Consider the following 16,180-nt stretch of genomic DNA (forward strand, 5'->3'; position numbering starts at 1 on the left):
TGTTTTCACATTTTCCAAAACATACTGTATTTCCTCATGTATAAGACACAATTTTTTTTCTGAAAAATTTAGGGTCTAAAAACTGGGTACATCTTATACAGTGGTTGTAGATTTTTTTTTACTTCCATTTCCTGCATTTCCATGCTTGTTTTTGCACTTATTGTTGTAGATTTTCTTACTTGAATTTCATGTTTTTTGTGCTTGTTATATTGTTTCAAATTTCAGGCCCCAAAATTAAGGTGCATCTTATACATGGGAGCGTCTTATACATGGGGAAATATGGTAATCTGTTTGTTATGGGGGTTATATAGCATGTGTTCCACTGAACAATTAGATTATCCAGAATTATGGAATAAAATATACTCAAAGAAATTATGTGCCTTAGAAGATTGTTCAACATTTAGTTTGATCACAAATCAAATCCAAATTCATAGTTCTCATAGATGGATTGAAGGAAATCATGTGACTAGTACAGAAATGAAGAGGCTTTTCAGTTTCCGGTCACAGCTTGTGAAACAGCTTTCAAGTGGTATAAAAAGGTTAAGGTCATTTGATTGAAAGTTACTGAGCTATGTTGATATCTAGCTCAATCCCAAATGTGTGCTAGCTGTAAAATCCACCCCAGCCAGGATTGAGGCAATGTTAGGGACGGGGACACATTCCTCTGCAGCTGCGGAGCATTACTGTTCCATTTAGGCTAATTCTCAAGAGGTCACCCCTGTCAGTAAGGCCAAAGGAGCTCTCCCAGCTCCTACCAGAGAGCTGAAGCCTATGGCAAAAGGGTTAGATTCCAAACCAGAGACAGGAGCACCTTGCTCAAAGGTCAGAGATGGCAGTAGGTCTTTCCCACACAGTGTTGCTGAACATGGGGCTGACTGAGGTACGGGGATGTAGGGCCTGACCAGCCATGTTTGCTTTGTAAGTTCTTCACAGTGGTTTTATGTGTTCAATTTTCTTATATCTGCCTGACTATAGAATAAAATTCCCCCAAATTATGTTTAGGCATAAGGGAAAGAAGATGTTCCTCTCCAAACGCAGGTCTCAGCCACAAGGTCCAGTTCAGTTTCCTGGAGAACTTGACCTGGGGATTTAGAAGAAAGCGGTCAGTAATGAAGGGGTCTCTGTGGCCTTTGCCTTGACTAGTGGTCAGTATCCGTCTTAGGGAATCTCACAGGGAGTGTGGTTAGTTCCAGGCAGCATTCGGACATTACCCAAGTGCTTGCTCAGTGAAGTCAAGCTGCCACCATTGATACTGAGGCTGCTTCAGGATGAGCTGTCCCCGGGGATGCCCTGACCTATGACTTCTGCCCTCGAGGCCCATCAGCCCAGGCAGCGGGCAGGATGCATGGAGGCCTGGGTGTGTTTGCAGCTGGAGCCAGACACTGGCTGTCTTTCTCACGGTGGGCCGTGCAAGGGCCACAAGGCTGGAGGGTCTTCCTGATGATTTGGTGAGTCGTCTATCTTGCTGTTCTCAGAGGAGTGGTGGGTTTCACAGGGTGGTGCACCCACTAGGTTCTCATTTGAAGCCTTGTCAGAAGCTCCCTGAGGATACGCCAGGCAGCTTACAGGTCCTTTTTCTCCCTGGGACTCGCCATTTCTTTTGGCCTCTGAGGCAGGATAATGTTGTAGGATTTTTTCACCCACCCTCTCTTTAAAGATCCCCTAGAATATTTTATCTTTTGTCAAATTCTGACTGATATTTCTAGCTGAAAAAAAATAGCTTTTCTTTAAAAAATTATTTCAAAAATAATACGTTTAACATTGAATATTTAGAAAAATATTTTTCAAAATAAAAATGAAAAATAAATTTTTACCCCATTACCACAAAATAGCTGTAATTAAAATTTCTTTTCTCTCTCTTTTAAAGATTTTATTTACTGATTTTAGAGAGAGGAGACAGAGAGAGGAAGTCAGGAAGGAACAGGAAGCACCAACTTGTAGTTGCTTCCCATATGTGCCTTGACCAGGCAAGCTTGGGGTTTCGAACCAGCGACCTCAGTGTTCCTGGTCTAGGCTCTCTCCACTGCACCACCACAGGTCAGGCTGTTAACATTTCTTTCCAATAATTTTTCTGTGTATCACATTGAATGAAGTCTCTCTCTGTCTCTGTCCCTCCCACAAGCACACCCACACCCACACACATACACACTTTCCTTAAACATAATTGAAGTATATGATGTGATAATTTGACATACATATACATTATGGGAATGACTACCAAAATCCAGAGAATTAATGTATCTATCACCTCACATAGTGGTGAGTTTTCTGTGTGGTGAGAATGCTTAAGATCTGCTCTCAGCAAGTTTCAAGTCCACAATACTGTGCTTTAACTACAGTTACCATGCTCACAATGCATTCTCAGAACTCGTTCTTAGAATTGAAAACGTTTACCTTTGATTCTCTCACCCCACCACCTTCTGTCCACAAACCCTGGCAACCACTCTTCTATTCTGTTTCTATCAAATAGGCCAGGGGTAGTCAACCTTTCTATATCTACCACCCACTTTGGTACCCCTGTTAGTAGTAAAATTTTCTAACTGCCCACTGGTTCCACAGTAATGGTGATTTATAAAGTAGGGAAGTAACTTTACTTTATAAAATTTATAAAGCATAGGTACAGCAAGTTAAAGCATATAATAATAATTACTTACCAAGTACTTTATGTCAGATTTTCTCTAAGTTTGGCAGAATAAATCTTTATAAAATAACTTACTATAGTTAAATCTATCTTTTTATTTATACTTTGGTTGCTCTGCTACCGTCCACCATGAAAACTGGAATGCCCACTAGTGGGCGGTAGAAACCAGGTTGACTACCACTGAAATAGGCCTTTAAAAAAATCATTTATGTGTGGGATTTATTTTTAAAGCTAATTTTACACATGCATTTTTGAAGTAACTATAGATTTACAGGAAACACCTGTGGCCCAGCTCCCCAGTGAATGATAATTTCATCACTCTATATTTTAAGGGGATTATAATACTCATCTTTCAAATCTTTTATACTTATCTTTTTTTTTAATTCATTTTAGAGAGGAGAGGGAGAGACAGAGGGAGAGAGAGAGAGGAGAGACAGAGAGAGAGAAGGGGGGGAAGAGCTGGAAGCATCAACTCTCATATGTGCCTTGACCAGGCAAGCCCAGAGTTTTGAACCGGCGACCTCAGCATTTCCAGGTCGACGCTTTATCCACTGCACCACCACAGGTCAGGCCTATACATATCTTTTAAACCACTTATAATTCTTACTCATTTTTCCTAGGCCAATATTTCTCAAGGTCTGAATGCGCACTGCTGGTATAATGGAATGTCATTTTAGGTGATGCTAAAATAAAAATTAAATAAGAATTATTAGTAAACTATTTTTTTACTACCTTTTTCTTTTATTCACTGAATTTATATTTAGAATAGTGATAAAGTGTCCTTAAAAAAATAAATATATTTAAGTAGATTGCTAACTTAAGGAAAACAGTTCTAAGTAAATTATAATACAGGCTATAGGCAAATATGAGAAAGATATTGAAGATAGTAATCAGTTTGAGAGATATGCTTTCAGGTGAATCAGTCCACTCTCCTTCAGGTCAGTGACCCCTGGCACACTGCTAATTCTCACTTCTATATTTTGAACACAGATCTCCATTCTGACCCCTAACTCACACATCCTGTTGCTGAGTTTTGCCTGTTTGTTTCATGGACATGGTAAAACTGACACATTCTGATGGACTTCAGCACTGCGTCCCACCCCCACCTCACTTCAAAGCTGCTGACTCTTCAGTCTCTCTTCTCTGGGAATGGGACCACCACCCATTTTTCCCCAAAATCAGAACTGAGGGGTTATACACTGCTCACAAAAATTAGGACATATTGAAATAGGAGAGACAAGATGGCGCTGGAGTAGGCAGACGTACCAGCATCTACCTCCCAGAACCAAAGTGGATTACAAACTAATTTTATGAACTATCAGCTGGAAAAACCAACTTTGGACTAAACTAAAAGGACTCTTCAACCAAGGAACGCTGAAGAAGCCACACAGAGACTGGTAGGAAAAGCGGAAACGCGGAGATGGCTGCCCAGCTTCTCGGAGCGAACGGCAGCAGGGAGAGACTCGCGTGGCGGGAAGTGAGTTTAGCAGAGGGGACAGGATCCTGAGCCCCAGGAACAAAGCCCCAGCCTGCAGCCCCAGAGCCCAGAAGAAGCGTAAGGACAGTATTTAGCTGGAAACAAGTCAGGATACTGTTTGTGAGAGAGTCTGATTTCTCAGACCCAGGATCCTTCTTAAAGGGACCGCACAGAACATCTCTCTCACAAACACTAACCCGGGGCTCCTGGGGACGGAAGGAGAGGGGAGAGAACCACAGTAACAGGAAGAGAGTGCAATCTAGGAGGCATAGGGAGAAACATTTTGGGAGATAGCCACCCTAACCCCTGGGATGAGTCACTCCCCAAAGCTGAAGTGAATATTTCCCCCGGAAACAGCAATACCAGCAAAGGGAAGCAGGAGAGCAGCCAAACAAGCTCCCCCGCAGCATTCAGAGCAGAGTCGCATAGAAGGAGGGAGCTTTTGGGTCTACAGTAGTGAGTCTTAGAGTTCGAGCTGCAGCGCCCCCACCCACGCGGCTGAAGGTGCACCGGAGAGCGGGCGGCAGCGGGAGACAAAAGCGCGGTTCTGCTGGCAGGGTTGGAAGCTGGCTGGCCACCACTGGGCTCAGGTGTGAGCTCAATCTTGCCCGGCTAGGGAGAAGGGGGCATGCAAAAGCGGCCAAGCTCAGCTGCCGGCAGCCTGTAATCCAGCCTCCGGGAGAAGGGCGGGAAACCTGGAAAGAGTAGAAACCAGCTCTGGAGCAAGGGCAGAGGAGCACATCCCTGCCCCGCCCGTGCAACCCAGGCTTGCGGTCTGACTTGGTAGCCGGCTCCTCCCGCGAGGGTGGAGCCAAAAGCCCAGAAGAGGCGGAGTTCCGCTACGGAGCTGAGCTTGGGCACGCAGCCCTGCCTGGTGGTAGAGCCAAGGCTAGCAGCTGTTCCTTGAGTGGGATCATCCTGCAAAGGCAGGGCGAAAGCTCGGAAACAGGCGGAGACCCACAGCTAAGCAAAGGTGCTTGCCAGTGCCTTCAGGACCGAGCATAACGTCACACACGGGGGCGGGGCAAAGGCCAAGGCCACCAACCCTTGTGCACCCGAGCACGTGATCACAGCCACTCCCGTGAAGAGAAAATGCAGAGGCAGAGAAATACAACACAAATAAACCAAGAGAAATCCCCAGAAAAGGACCTAAGTGAATCAGATATAACCAAATTACCAGATGCAGAGTTTAAAATAACAATTGTTAGGATGCTCAAAGATATTAGAACAACCATAGATGGCCAGTACGAAAACCTAAATAAAGAGATAACAAATATAAAAAAGGACATTGAAATAATAAAAAAGAATCAGACAGAAATGACAAATACAATATCTGAAATAAAGAATACAATGAAAGGAATTAAAAGCAGGATGGATGAAGCAGAGAATCGAATCAGTGAGTTAGAGGACACAATAAATAAAGGCACAGAAGCAGAGCAGAAAAAAGAAAAGAGACTCAAAAAGTCTGAGGAAACTCTAAGAGAGCTCTGTGACAACATGAAGAGAAATAACATCCGCATCATAGGGGTTCCTGAAGAAGAAGAGAAAGAACAAGGGATAGAGACTTTGTTCAAACATATTATAGCGGAAAACTTCCCCCAATTAAGGCAGGAAAACGTTTCACATGTTCAGGAAGCACAGAGAACTCCATTAAGGAGAAACCCAAAGAAACCAACACCAAGACACATCATAATTAAATTACCAAAGCTAAATGATAAAGAGAAAATATTAAAAGCTGCTAGAGAAAAAAAGACTATCACCTACAAAGGAGCCCCCATAAGGATGACTTTTGACTTCTCAACAGAAACACTTGAGGCCAGAAGGGAATGGCAAGAAATATTCAAAGTAATGCAGAACAAGAACCTACAACCAAGACTACTTTATCCAGCAAGGCTATCATTTAAAATTGAAGGAGAAATAAAAAGCTTTACAGACAAAAAAAAAACTCAAGGATTTCACTGCAACCAAACCAAGGCTGCAAGAAATGCTAAGGGACCTGTTGTAAACAGACCAAAGGAAAAAAAGAATATAGCAAAAGAGAAAAACAGTTTTAAAGAAAAAAAATGGCAATAAACAATTACATATCAGTAATAACCTTAAATGTTAATGGATTAAATGATCTGATCAAGAGACATAGGGTAGCTGCGTGGATAAGAAAACAGGACCCATACATATGCTGTCTACAAGAGACACACCTTAAATCAAAAGATGCACACAGACTGAAGATAAAAGGATGGAAAAAATATTTCACGCAAATGGAAATGAAAAAAAAGCTGGGGTAGCAATACTTATATCAGAAAAAATGGACTTTAGAAAAAAGACCATAGTTAGAGATAAAGAAGGTCACTACATAATGATAAAGGAAGCAATCCAAAAAGAAGATATAACCATTATAAATATCTACGCACCTAATATAGGAGCACCTAAATATATAAAGCAGACTTTGATAGACTTAAAGGGCGAGATCAACAGCAATACTATAATAGTAGGAGCTTTCAATACCCCATTAACATCATTAGATAGATCCTCAAGAAAGAAAATTAACAAAGAAACAGCAGACTTAAAGGACATATTAGATCAACTTGATTTAATAGATATCTTCAGAACCTTTCACCCTAAAACAGCAGAATATACATTCTTATCAAGCGCCCATGGTACATTCTCTAGAATAGACCACATGTTAGGGCACAAAAGCAGGCTCAACAAATTTAAGAAGATTGAAATCATATCGAGCACTTTCTCTGATCACAATGGCATTAAATTAGAAATCAACCATAATAGAAAAATTAAAAAACATTCAAACACTTGGAAACTAAATAACACGTTATTAAACAATGAATGGGTTAACATTGAGATCAAAGAAAAAATTAAAAAATTCCTAGAAACAAACGATAATGAGCATACATCAACTCAAAATTTATGGGACACAGCAAAAGCAGTTCTGAGAGGGAAGTTTATAGCATTACAGGCATACCTCAAGAAGCTAGAAAAAGCTCAAATAAACAACTTAACCCTGCATCTAAAAGAACTAGAAAAAGAACAGCAAGTAAAGCCCAGAGCTAGTAGAAGGAAGGAAATAATAAAGATCAGAGCAGAAATAAATGACATAGAGGCTAAAGAAACAATACAGAGGATCAATGAAACCAGGAGCTGGTTCTTTGAAAAGGTAAACAAGATCGATGAACCTTTAACAAGACTCACCAAGAAAAAAAGAGAGAGGACTCAAATAAAATAAGAAACGAGAGTGGAGAAATAACAACTGACACAACAGAAATACAAAATATTGTAAGAAAATACTATGAAGAACTGTACGCCAAAAAACTAGAAACCTAGATGAAATGGACAAATTCCTTGAATCATATAATCTTCCAAAAATCAATCTGGAAGAATCAGAAAACCTAAACAGACCAATTACAACAAATGAGATTGAAACAGCTATCAAAAAACTCCCAAAAAAGAAAAGTCCTGGGCCTGATGACTTCACAAGTGAATTCTACCAAATATTCAAAGAAGAACTAACTCCTATCCTTCTCAAGCTATTTCAAAAAATTCAAGAGGAAGGAAGACTTCCAAACTCCTTTTATGAGGCGAGCATAATTCTGATTCCAAAACCAGGCAAAGACAACACCAAAAAAGAAAATTATAGGCCAATATCCCTGATGAACTTAGATGCAAAAATCCTCAATAAAATATTAGCAAACCGGATCCAGCAATATATGGAAAAAATCATACACCATGATCAAGTAGGAGTTATTCTTGGGAGGCAAGGCTGGTACAATATTCGCAAATCAATCAATGTGATTCATCACATAAACAAAAGAAAGGAGAAAAACCACATGATAATTTCAATAGATGCAGAAAAAGCATTTGATAAAGTCCAGCACCCATTCATGATCAAAACTCTCAGCAAAGTGGGAATAAAGGGAACATACCTCAACATGATAAAGGCCATCTATGACACACCACAACCAATATCATACTCAATGGGCAAAAATTAAAAGCAATCCCTTTAAGATCAGGAACAAGGCAGGGGTGCCCCCTTTCACCACTCTTATTCAACATAGTTCTGGAAGTCCTCACCGCAGCAATCAGACAAGAAAAAGAAATAAAAGGCATCCACATTGGAAAAGAAGAAGTAAAACTATCATTATTTGCAGATGACATGATATTGTATATAGAAAACCCTAAAGTCGCAGTCAAAAAACTACTAGACCTGATCAAAGAATTTGGCAAGGTGGCAGGATATAAAATCAATACTCAGAAATCAGAGGCATTTTTATACACTAATAATGAACTGTCAGAAAGAAAAATCAGGGAATCAATCCCCTTTACCATTGCAACCAAAAAAATAAAGTACCTAGGAATAAATCTAACCAAGGAGATTAAAGACTTGTACTCAGAAAATTACAAAACATTGATAAAAGAAATCAGGGAAGATACGAATAAGTGGAGGCATATACCGTGCTCATGGTTAGGAAGAATAAACATCATTAAAATGTCTATATTACTCAAAGCAATTTATAAATTCAATGCAACACCAATGAAAATACCAATGACTTACTTCAAAGACATAGAACACATATTCCAAAAATTTATATGGAACCAAAAAAGAACACGAATAGCCTCAGCAATCCTGAAAAGGAAGAAAAAAGTGGGAGGTATCACACTTCCAGATATCAAGTTATATTATAAGGCCATTGTACTCAAAACAGCATGGTACTGGCATAAGAACAGGCGCATAGATCAATGGAACAGAACAGAGAACTCAGAAATAAACCCACAGCTCTATGGACAACTGATATTTGACAAAGGAGGTAAGACAATACAATGGAGTAAAGACAGCCTCTTCAACAAATGGTGTTGGGAAAACTGGACAGCTACCTGCAAAAAAATGAAACTAGACCACCAACTTACACCACTCACAAAAATAAACTCAAAATGGATAAAAGACTTGAATGTAAGCCGTGAAACTATAAGCATCTTAGAAGAAATCATAGGCAGTAAGCTCTCTGACATCTCTCGCAGCAATATATTTGCTGATTTGTCTCCACAGGCAAGTGAAATAAAAGACAGGATAAACAAATGGGACTTTATCAAACTAAAAAGCTTCTGCACAGCTAAAGACAATAAGAACAGAATAAAAAGACAAACTACACAATGGGAGAATATATTTGACACAGCGTCTGACAAGGGGTTAATAACCAAAATTTACAAAGAACTTGTAAAACTTAATACCAGGAAGACAAACAATCCAATCCAAAAATGGGCAAAAGAAATGAATAGACACTTCTCCAAAAAGGACACACAGATGGCCAATAGGCATATGAAAAAATGTTCAACTTCACTAATGATTAGAGAAATGCAAATTAAAACCACAATGAGATATCACCTCACACCAGTCAGAATGGCGCTCATCAATGAAACAACACAGAATAAGTGCTGGCGAGGATGTGGAGAAAAGGGAACCCTCCTGCACTGCTGGTGGGAATGCAGACTGGTGCAGCCACTGTGGAAAACAGTATGGAGATTCCTCAAGAAATTAAAAATCAAACTGCCTTTTGACCCAGCTATACCACTGTTAGGAATATACCCCAAGAACACCATAGCACTGTTTGAATAGAAGAAATGCACCCCCATGTTTATGGCAGCATTGTTCACAATAGCAAAGATTTGGAAACAGCCCAAGTGTCCATCAGAGGACGAATGGCTAAAAAGCTTTGGTATATATATACTATGGAATACTACTCAGCCATAAGAAATGATGACATAGGATCTTTTACAACAACATGGATGGGCCTTGATAACATTATACTGAGTGAAAGAAGTAAATCAGAAAAAACTAAGAACTATATGTTTCCATACATAGGTGGGACATAAAGATGAGACTCAGAGACATGAACAACAGTGTTGGGGTTACAGGGTGGGGGGAGGAGAGGGAGGGGGTTGGGGGAGGGGAGGGGCACAAAGATCATGGCTTTTCAGCATTTGCCATATTCCCCCCTTAATCTATAGACAGACAGCAAATATTTACGTATGGTGTTCCCACTATAAAGACTGCTGTCTTAGAGACAAATGCTGATAAACTATTTCAGCAGTTCCTCCTTCTTCAAAGACTTATATGTAAACATAGAGCTCCATGTTTCATAGGATATACTCAAGCTCACTCCATGCTCCCTGGAGCTTTAGCACAAGGGAATGCCCCCCCCCCTCTTTTTCTTTTTTTTTCTTTCTTTTTTTTTTTTTTTAGTATTTCTTCTTTTATTTATTTATTTTTTGTATATTTCTGAGGATGGGGATGGGGAGGCAGTCAGACAGACTCCTGCATGCGCCTGACTGGGATCCACCTGGCATGCCTACCGGGGGGAATGCTCTGCCCATCTGGGATGTTGCTCTGTTACAACCGGAGCCATTCTAGTGACTAGGGCAGAGGCCATGGGGCCATCCTTAGTGCCCAGGGTGGATTTGCTCCGGTGGAGCCTTGGCTGCGGGCGGGAGGAGAGAGACAAAGAGGAAGGAGACGGGGAGGAGTGGAGAGGTAGATGGGCGCTTCTTCTGTGTGCTCTGGCCAGGAATCGAACCCGGGAATCCTGCACACCAGGCCAATGACTCTGACGGGTCTACCATATCATGCTTTTTACTTAAAAAAAAAAAATTTACATTTCTTTTGAATACTGATGAACAGGAGACACCAAATCTTTTTCGCCTGCAAACTACTACCTTCTTTATTAGATCTAGCTAATAACACTGTTCTGTCTTTTTTCCAAATAGCTCCAGATATATGGAAAAGATTTATATAGGCGGATGGGGATCCTCAAACCCCTCAGAGAGATCTTCTGAGAATGGCTTTTAAGATACCTAGAGGCAGAAAAAGCCCAATAGAGATCAGGGGAACTACCAGCTTTTAGGATACACCCTTAAAGGCTCCAACACCCCAAAGGGGTCTCATAGGATGCCATCTGGGTCCTGCTTCAATAGTGGAAAGGAAGGTCATTGAGCTAAAGCCTGCCAGGCTTACACACCTCTGCTGTGAGGAAACAGGGACACTGGAAGGTGGGCTTCCCCCTCGCTCCTCTAAGGGAGGGTTCAGTCTCTTCCAGCCCTGCTCCAGCCACCTATGACCTAACCTTGCCCAGAAAGCTGGGGTTTGCCACTGAGGGCTGAAGGTGCCCAGGGCCATTGGCCCCATCTACGACACTGTGGACGAGCCTAGGGTATTTCTTCCAAGAAGCAGGTAAACTGATCTCATTCGCACAAGGGCCACTTAACTATGTTTTGCCTGAATAGTCAGGTTTTTTATTCTTCCCTCAAAGATCTCTGTTGTGGGTGTTGATAGTCCTATTTTCTGCTGCTTTGCTTAATATATAGTGTTTCCTTTATCCCTCCTACCTCAATGCCCCACTCATATTTCAGGCTGGGACCTACTCCTAATTTAGAGCTCTCTTTCCCCCTTTTGCCAACTTGTATTATGAATTTACCTTTGCCACCCAGCTTAGTGTATCCCAAGGTTCTCTTTACCAGGCCACAGTCACAGAGCTCCAGGGAAAAGCAACCTGGTCTCAACTCTCCAGGCAGAGGAGAACAAAAGCTCCATATCCACGCATGCTGCAAATGGCTTTTTCCAGTCTACCTGAATCATTACCAGCTAGAAGCAGCGGTCATTGGGACTTGGACATGAGCTGCAAAGTATAGAATGGTGACAACAATTCCAGTGCCATGTGGACTTTTCCTGTGGGGAACTTTCCTGGACTCCTGCTCCCTGTGACAGCTCCTAACAGACTGAACTGTGGTTGGGTTGCATTTTTCAGGGATTTGGCATGGTGATGGGGCCAACTTGGACTTGGGGAACATGTTAAGGACACTACTCTTTAAGGGATTCTTGCTGTATTGGCCAAGAGTTTGCTTAAAGGCTTTTAATCACTGTAAAAAAAATAGAGGACTGGATGAAGAAGATGGGGCACATATACACCATGGTATATTATTCAGCTAGGAGAAATGGTGACATCGGATCACTTATAGAGGAATGGTGGAGTCTTGGTAGCATTGTGCAGGGTGAAATAAGCGAATCAGAAAAAAACAGGAACTGCAGGATTCCATACATTGGTGGGACATAAAAGCGAGACTAAGAGGCATGGACAGGAGTGTGGTGGCTATGGGGGTGGGGGGAGGGAAGGAGGGAGAGGGGGAGGGGGAGGGGTACAGAGAGAACTGGATGGAGGGTGGCGGAGGATGATCTTTCTTCGGATGATGGGTATGCAACAGAACTAAATGACAAGATAACCTGGAAATGTTTTCTTTGAATGTATGTACCCTGATTTATTGATGTCACCCCATTAAAATAAAAATTTATTTATAAAAAAAAAAAAGTGCAAAAAAAAAAATTAGGACATATTTCAAAATTAATATGAAGCGATAAAAAAAAGAAGCATTTGATATTTTTATTAAACAAGAACATCAGAAAAGCAAACAAGTCAAAGAAAGTTATTTGATTATGCAAATGAGATGCAAACTCAATTATTGTGATTGAGTAGCAAGTGACATATCAAATGTTTCTTTTTTTATTGCTTCATATTTATTTTGAAATATCCCCTAATTTTTGTGAGCAGTGCATAATTTGCTCCTCCTGTCCTTCAGCCCTCACAGCCAATCAGTGATCAAATCCTGTTCTTTCCACTTTCCAAATGCTTCTCATATTCACTACCCTAGTCCAAACCATCACATCGGTTTCCCTTTGGATTGCTTCCCCACATCACTCCATTCTTTTCTGTCCCACCCTCACCCCTCTCCCAATCTGGACTGCAGCTGGTCTAATTTCTTCTTCCTACTGGGAAACCATTCCTGGCTTCCTGCTGCTCTCTGGCCATGCCTCTGTGAGGTGTGGCCTCTCTCCACCTCCCCAGCCTCATCACTCACAGCTTCCTTCTTCCCCTTTCTCAGGAACTACTTGCTAGCACTCACAGCTCTTGGAGTTCTAATGTTCTAAGGCCATTGCATCTGCCATTCCCTCTGCTTGGAATGCTACCTTCTGCACCCCACCCCTTGATTGCTAACTCTCACTCATTCTGCAGATCTCAGTTACTCCTTCATTTTCCAGGAGCACTTTTTTTGACCCCCCAAGAGGGTCCCTCCATTTTACTCCTTCACTGCCTGCTCAGCTATTTCATCATCCTTTGAATACTTTTCATTGTTCTCAGCATATTTCTCTGCTCGACTGAATTGATAGCTTTTCACTGTATTAACTCCAGGATTCAACTCATCTCCTGAAATATAGCAGCTGTTCAATATTTGATGAATGAAAGAACAGGATGGGGCCTTTGAGTTGGAGTTGTAGGCTCTGGGACCAGCCATTATGGTATTGCCCTGTATCTTGGTGCCTGTTAATTCTCTTACCTCTGTGAAATTCCTAAATTCAGTTTGTAGCAGATTTTTGGCAGTCACTTTTTCAAGTTTACCATCAGGGTCAGAAGAATTTCTGAAAATCAGAGCAGCAGTGCCAATGGCTTTTTCCAGATCTGAGCCCTTCTTCAGAGCTGTGGGAGAAGACATGCATGATGTAGCCTCAGTTAGTAATAATTTTCCCCTAGACATGGGCTATGTCTTCTACAGGACCAGGGTTAGAAAATGTATGTCAACCTGGCCTTGTTCTTGGGCTATAAATTTTTTTTTCCTTGGGAGAAAATAGAAAACTACTGAGTAGGTCTGGGAGGAAAGCTACTAGAGAGGTGGACTTGGAAGCCTCTGTAAGTATATTAATATTTAAGCTAAGACACACAGGCTGAGAAGGATCCTGTCTTGTGAGATCAGGTTGTGGTTATGGTTGTGTGGAGTGGTCCAGGCTCAGGAAGCAATATAAGCAAAGGCTCAGGCCAGAGTCATGCTTTGTGTGGCAGATTAGAAGGAAGCTCAGATCAGCTGGAGCAGCTGACAGGAGGCAGCTGTGGCTGGAGCACAGGTGCTGGAAGGTGTCTGACTGGGAAAGGTCAGCAGTGCTAGAACACGCTGCCCCTAGGCCCTGGAAAGGAACCAAGATTTCCTTTAAAGTGTAAAGAAAAGGCCCTGGCCGGTTGGCTCAGCGGTAGAGCGTCGGCCTAGCGTGCGGAGGACCCGGGTTCGATTCCCGGCCAGGGCACACAGGAGAAGCGCCCATTTGCTTCTCCACCCCTCCGCCGTGCTTTCCTCTCTGTCTCTCTTCCCCTCCCGCAGCCAAGGCTCCATTGGAGCAAAAATGGCCCGGGCGCTGGGGATGGCTCTGTGGCCTCTGCCTCAGGCGCTAGAGTGGCTCTGGTCGCAACATGGCGACGCCCAGGATGGGCAGAGCATCGCCCCCTGGTGGGCGGAGTGTCGCCCCTGGTGGGCGTGCTGGGTGGATCCCGGTCGGGCGCATGCGGGAGTCTGTCAGACTGTCTCTCCCTGTTTCCAGCTTCAGAAAAATGAAAATAAATAAATAAATAAATAAAGTGTAAAGAAAAGACATTGAAAGGTTTTAGGCATCTTCTTTTTTAAAAAAAAAAAAAGTGAAAGGGAAGAACAAGAGATAAGAGGTGTGATTGTTGTAAGGTACTAAAAGCTGAAAATTGATATTGATATTCTGGGAGGAAAGGTCAGGCTTTCCTGTCAGGCTTTCCTGTCCTGTCCCTCCCTTAGGGAGGGGAGGGAGAAGAATGTAGAAGTTTCTGGCTTGCAAGAACAATAGGTCATTCAGTTTTAAATCTAAGTTAAAGGTTAACCTAGAAACTATTCTTTCAATAGGAGGCAGAATTTATATACCACCTTGCATTGACTGTAGCTCCTCCCCCTTTCTGGAATCATGAAGGTAAAATACCTCTAGGCTAGTGAGGAAAGAGGAACCCTGAAAGATTGTAAATGTCTTTGATTGTGTTACCTTGAGAGTCTTAATGTCTCTGTGTATCCCCTAAACAAATGTTGCCAGCTCCTACCATGATGTCATGCTCTCGCCTGCCTGCGTGTGATCAAGGGTATATAAACAGCCCCTGAACTATTTTTGGGACTGCAGGATTTGGGCCTGCAGATGCCCTGTGTCAGCCATATGCGGCCAGCATATTTAATAAATCTCCTCTAATAAAACTCTTCAAAATTTATCTGGACTGGATGTCTCTATGTGAACTCCATGAAATGAGGTACAGTGCCTTTCAGAATCTGGGGTGCGGTACCAAAGAACTATAAAACTTAGTATTGGTGGTGCCATTTTAAAGAGGAAAGGTCAGGCTTCTTGCCCCCTCCTTTCTGTAGATAATGGAGGGAGAAGAATGCAGGAGCTTCCTGGCTTGCAAGGGCAACAGGGTCAGAGAAGTCATAATTTAACATAGAGCAAGGAAAATAGAGCTTATCTGAGAATCCCTTCACTTCTCTTAAAAGCCTTTAGAAAAGAATGTTTATGTACCTTAATTAAGAATTCCTACACTCGGACTTACCCTCCCACGCTAAAGTCATGAGAGTAACCTATACCTGTAGACAAAGGGATCACATGCCCCTCCTTACCTGCCACAACCAATATGTAATTTGGTCTATAAATTCAACCACAGAATGGTAGGGACTTTCTACATGATTTGGGTGTGCCCCGTGTAGCTAGGCAGCTAATTAATAAACTCTTCAAAAATTCATTTAAACCTGGTGTCTCTGTATAACCCGCGGATTAAGGTACAGTACTTTACAACATTGGAACAGATGGAGGAAGAAGTATGTGGGCTGTTGGTCAAATAAGTTTGTAAATATAATATATATGTTTGCTCGCTTACAGTTTGCATTGGGTGTGGGGAGCAGGCTATAAGCAGGCAGGGTCGTTATAGCCTAAGGCTTAGTTTTGTTTGTTTTTTTTAAATTAATTTTAATGGGGTGACATTGATAAATCAGGGTACATATGTTCAGAGAAAACATCTCTAGGTTATTTTGACATTTGCTTATGCTGCATCCCATCACCCAAAGTCCAATTGTCTTCTGTCACCTTCTAACTGATTTTCTTTGTGCCCCTCCCCTCCCCCAACCCCTTCCCTCTCCTGCCCGCCAACCCTTAACCCCCACACTCTTGTCCATGTCTCTGAGTCTCA

General features: G+C 42.0%; 1 protein-coding gene across 2 annotated transcripts in view; it reads right to left on the reverse strand.

Annotated features, from left to right (window-relative positions):
* Positions 1-16,180, reverse strand: part of SNTN (sentan, cilia apical structure protein) — a 52,246-nt gene that overhangs the window by 2,536 nt on the left and 33,530 nt on the right. Inside the window, exons 3-4 of one of the 2 annotated variants that reach the window (XM_066351007.1) lie at positions 13,506-13,645; positions 899-1,081 (exon numbers count right to left, since the gene is read on the reverse strand). In XM_066351007.1, coding sequence (XP_066207104.1) covers positions 956-1,081; positions 13,506-13,645 — 266 coding nt within the window. In that variant the 3' untranslated portion in view covers positions 899-955. Of the gene's footprint in view, positions 1-898; positions 1,082-13,505; positions 13,646-16,180 lie in introns of those variants that run through there. The other variant, XM_066351006.1, reaches the window with a different exon arrangement.

The sequence above is a fragment of the Saccopteryx leptura genome, chromosome 10 (assembly GCF_036850995.1).
Source record: "Saccopteryx leptura isolate mSacLep1 chromosome 10, mSacLep1_pri_phased_curated, whole genome shotgun sequence".
Classification (NCBI taxonomy): domain Eukaryota; kingdom Metazoa; phylum Chordata; class Mammalia; order Chiroptera; family Emballonuridae; genus Saccopteryx; species Saccopteryx leptura.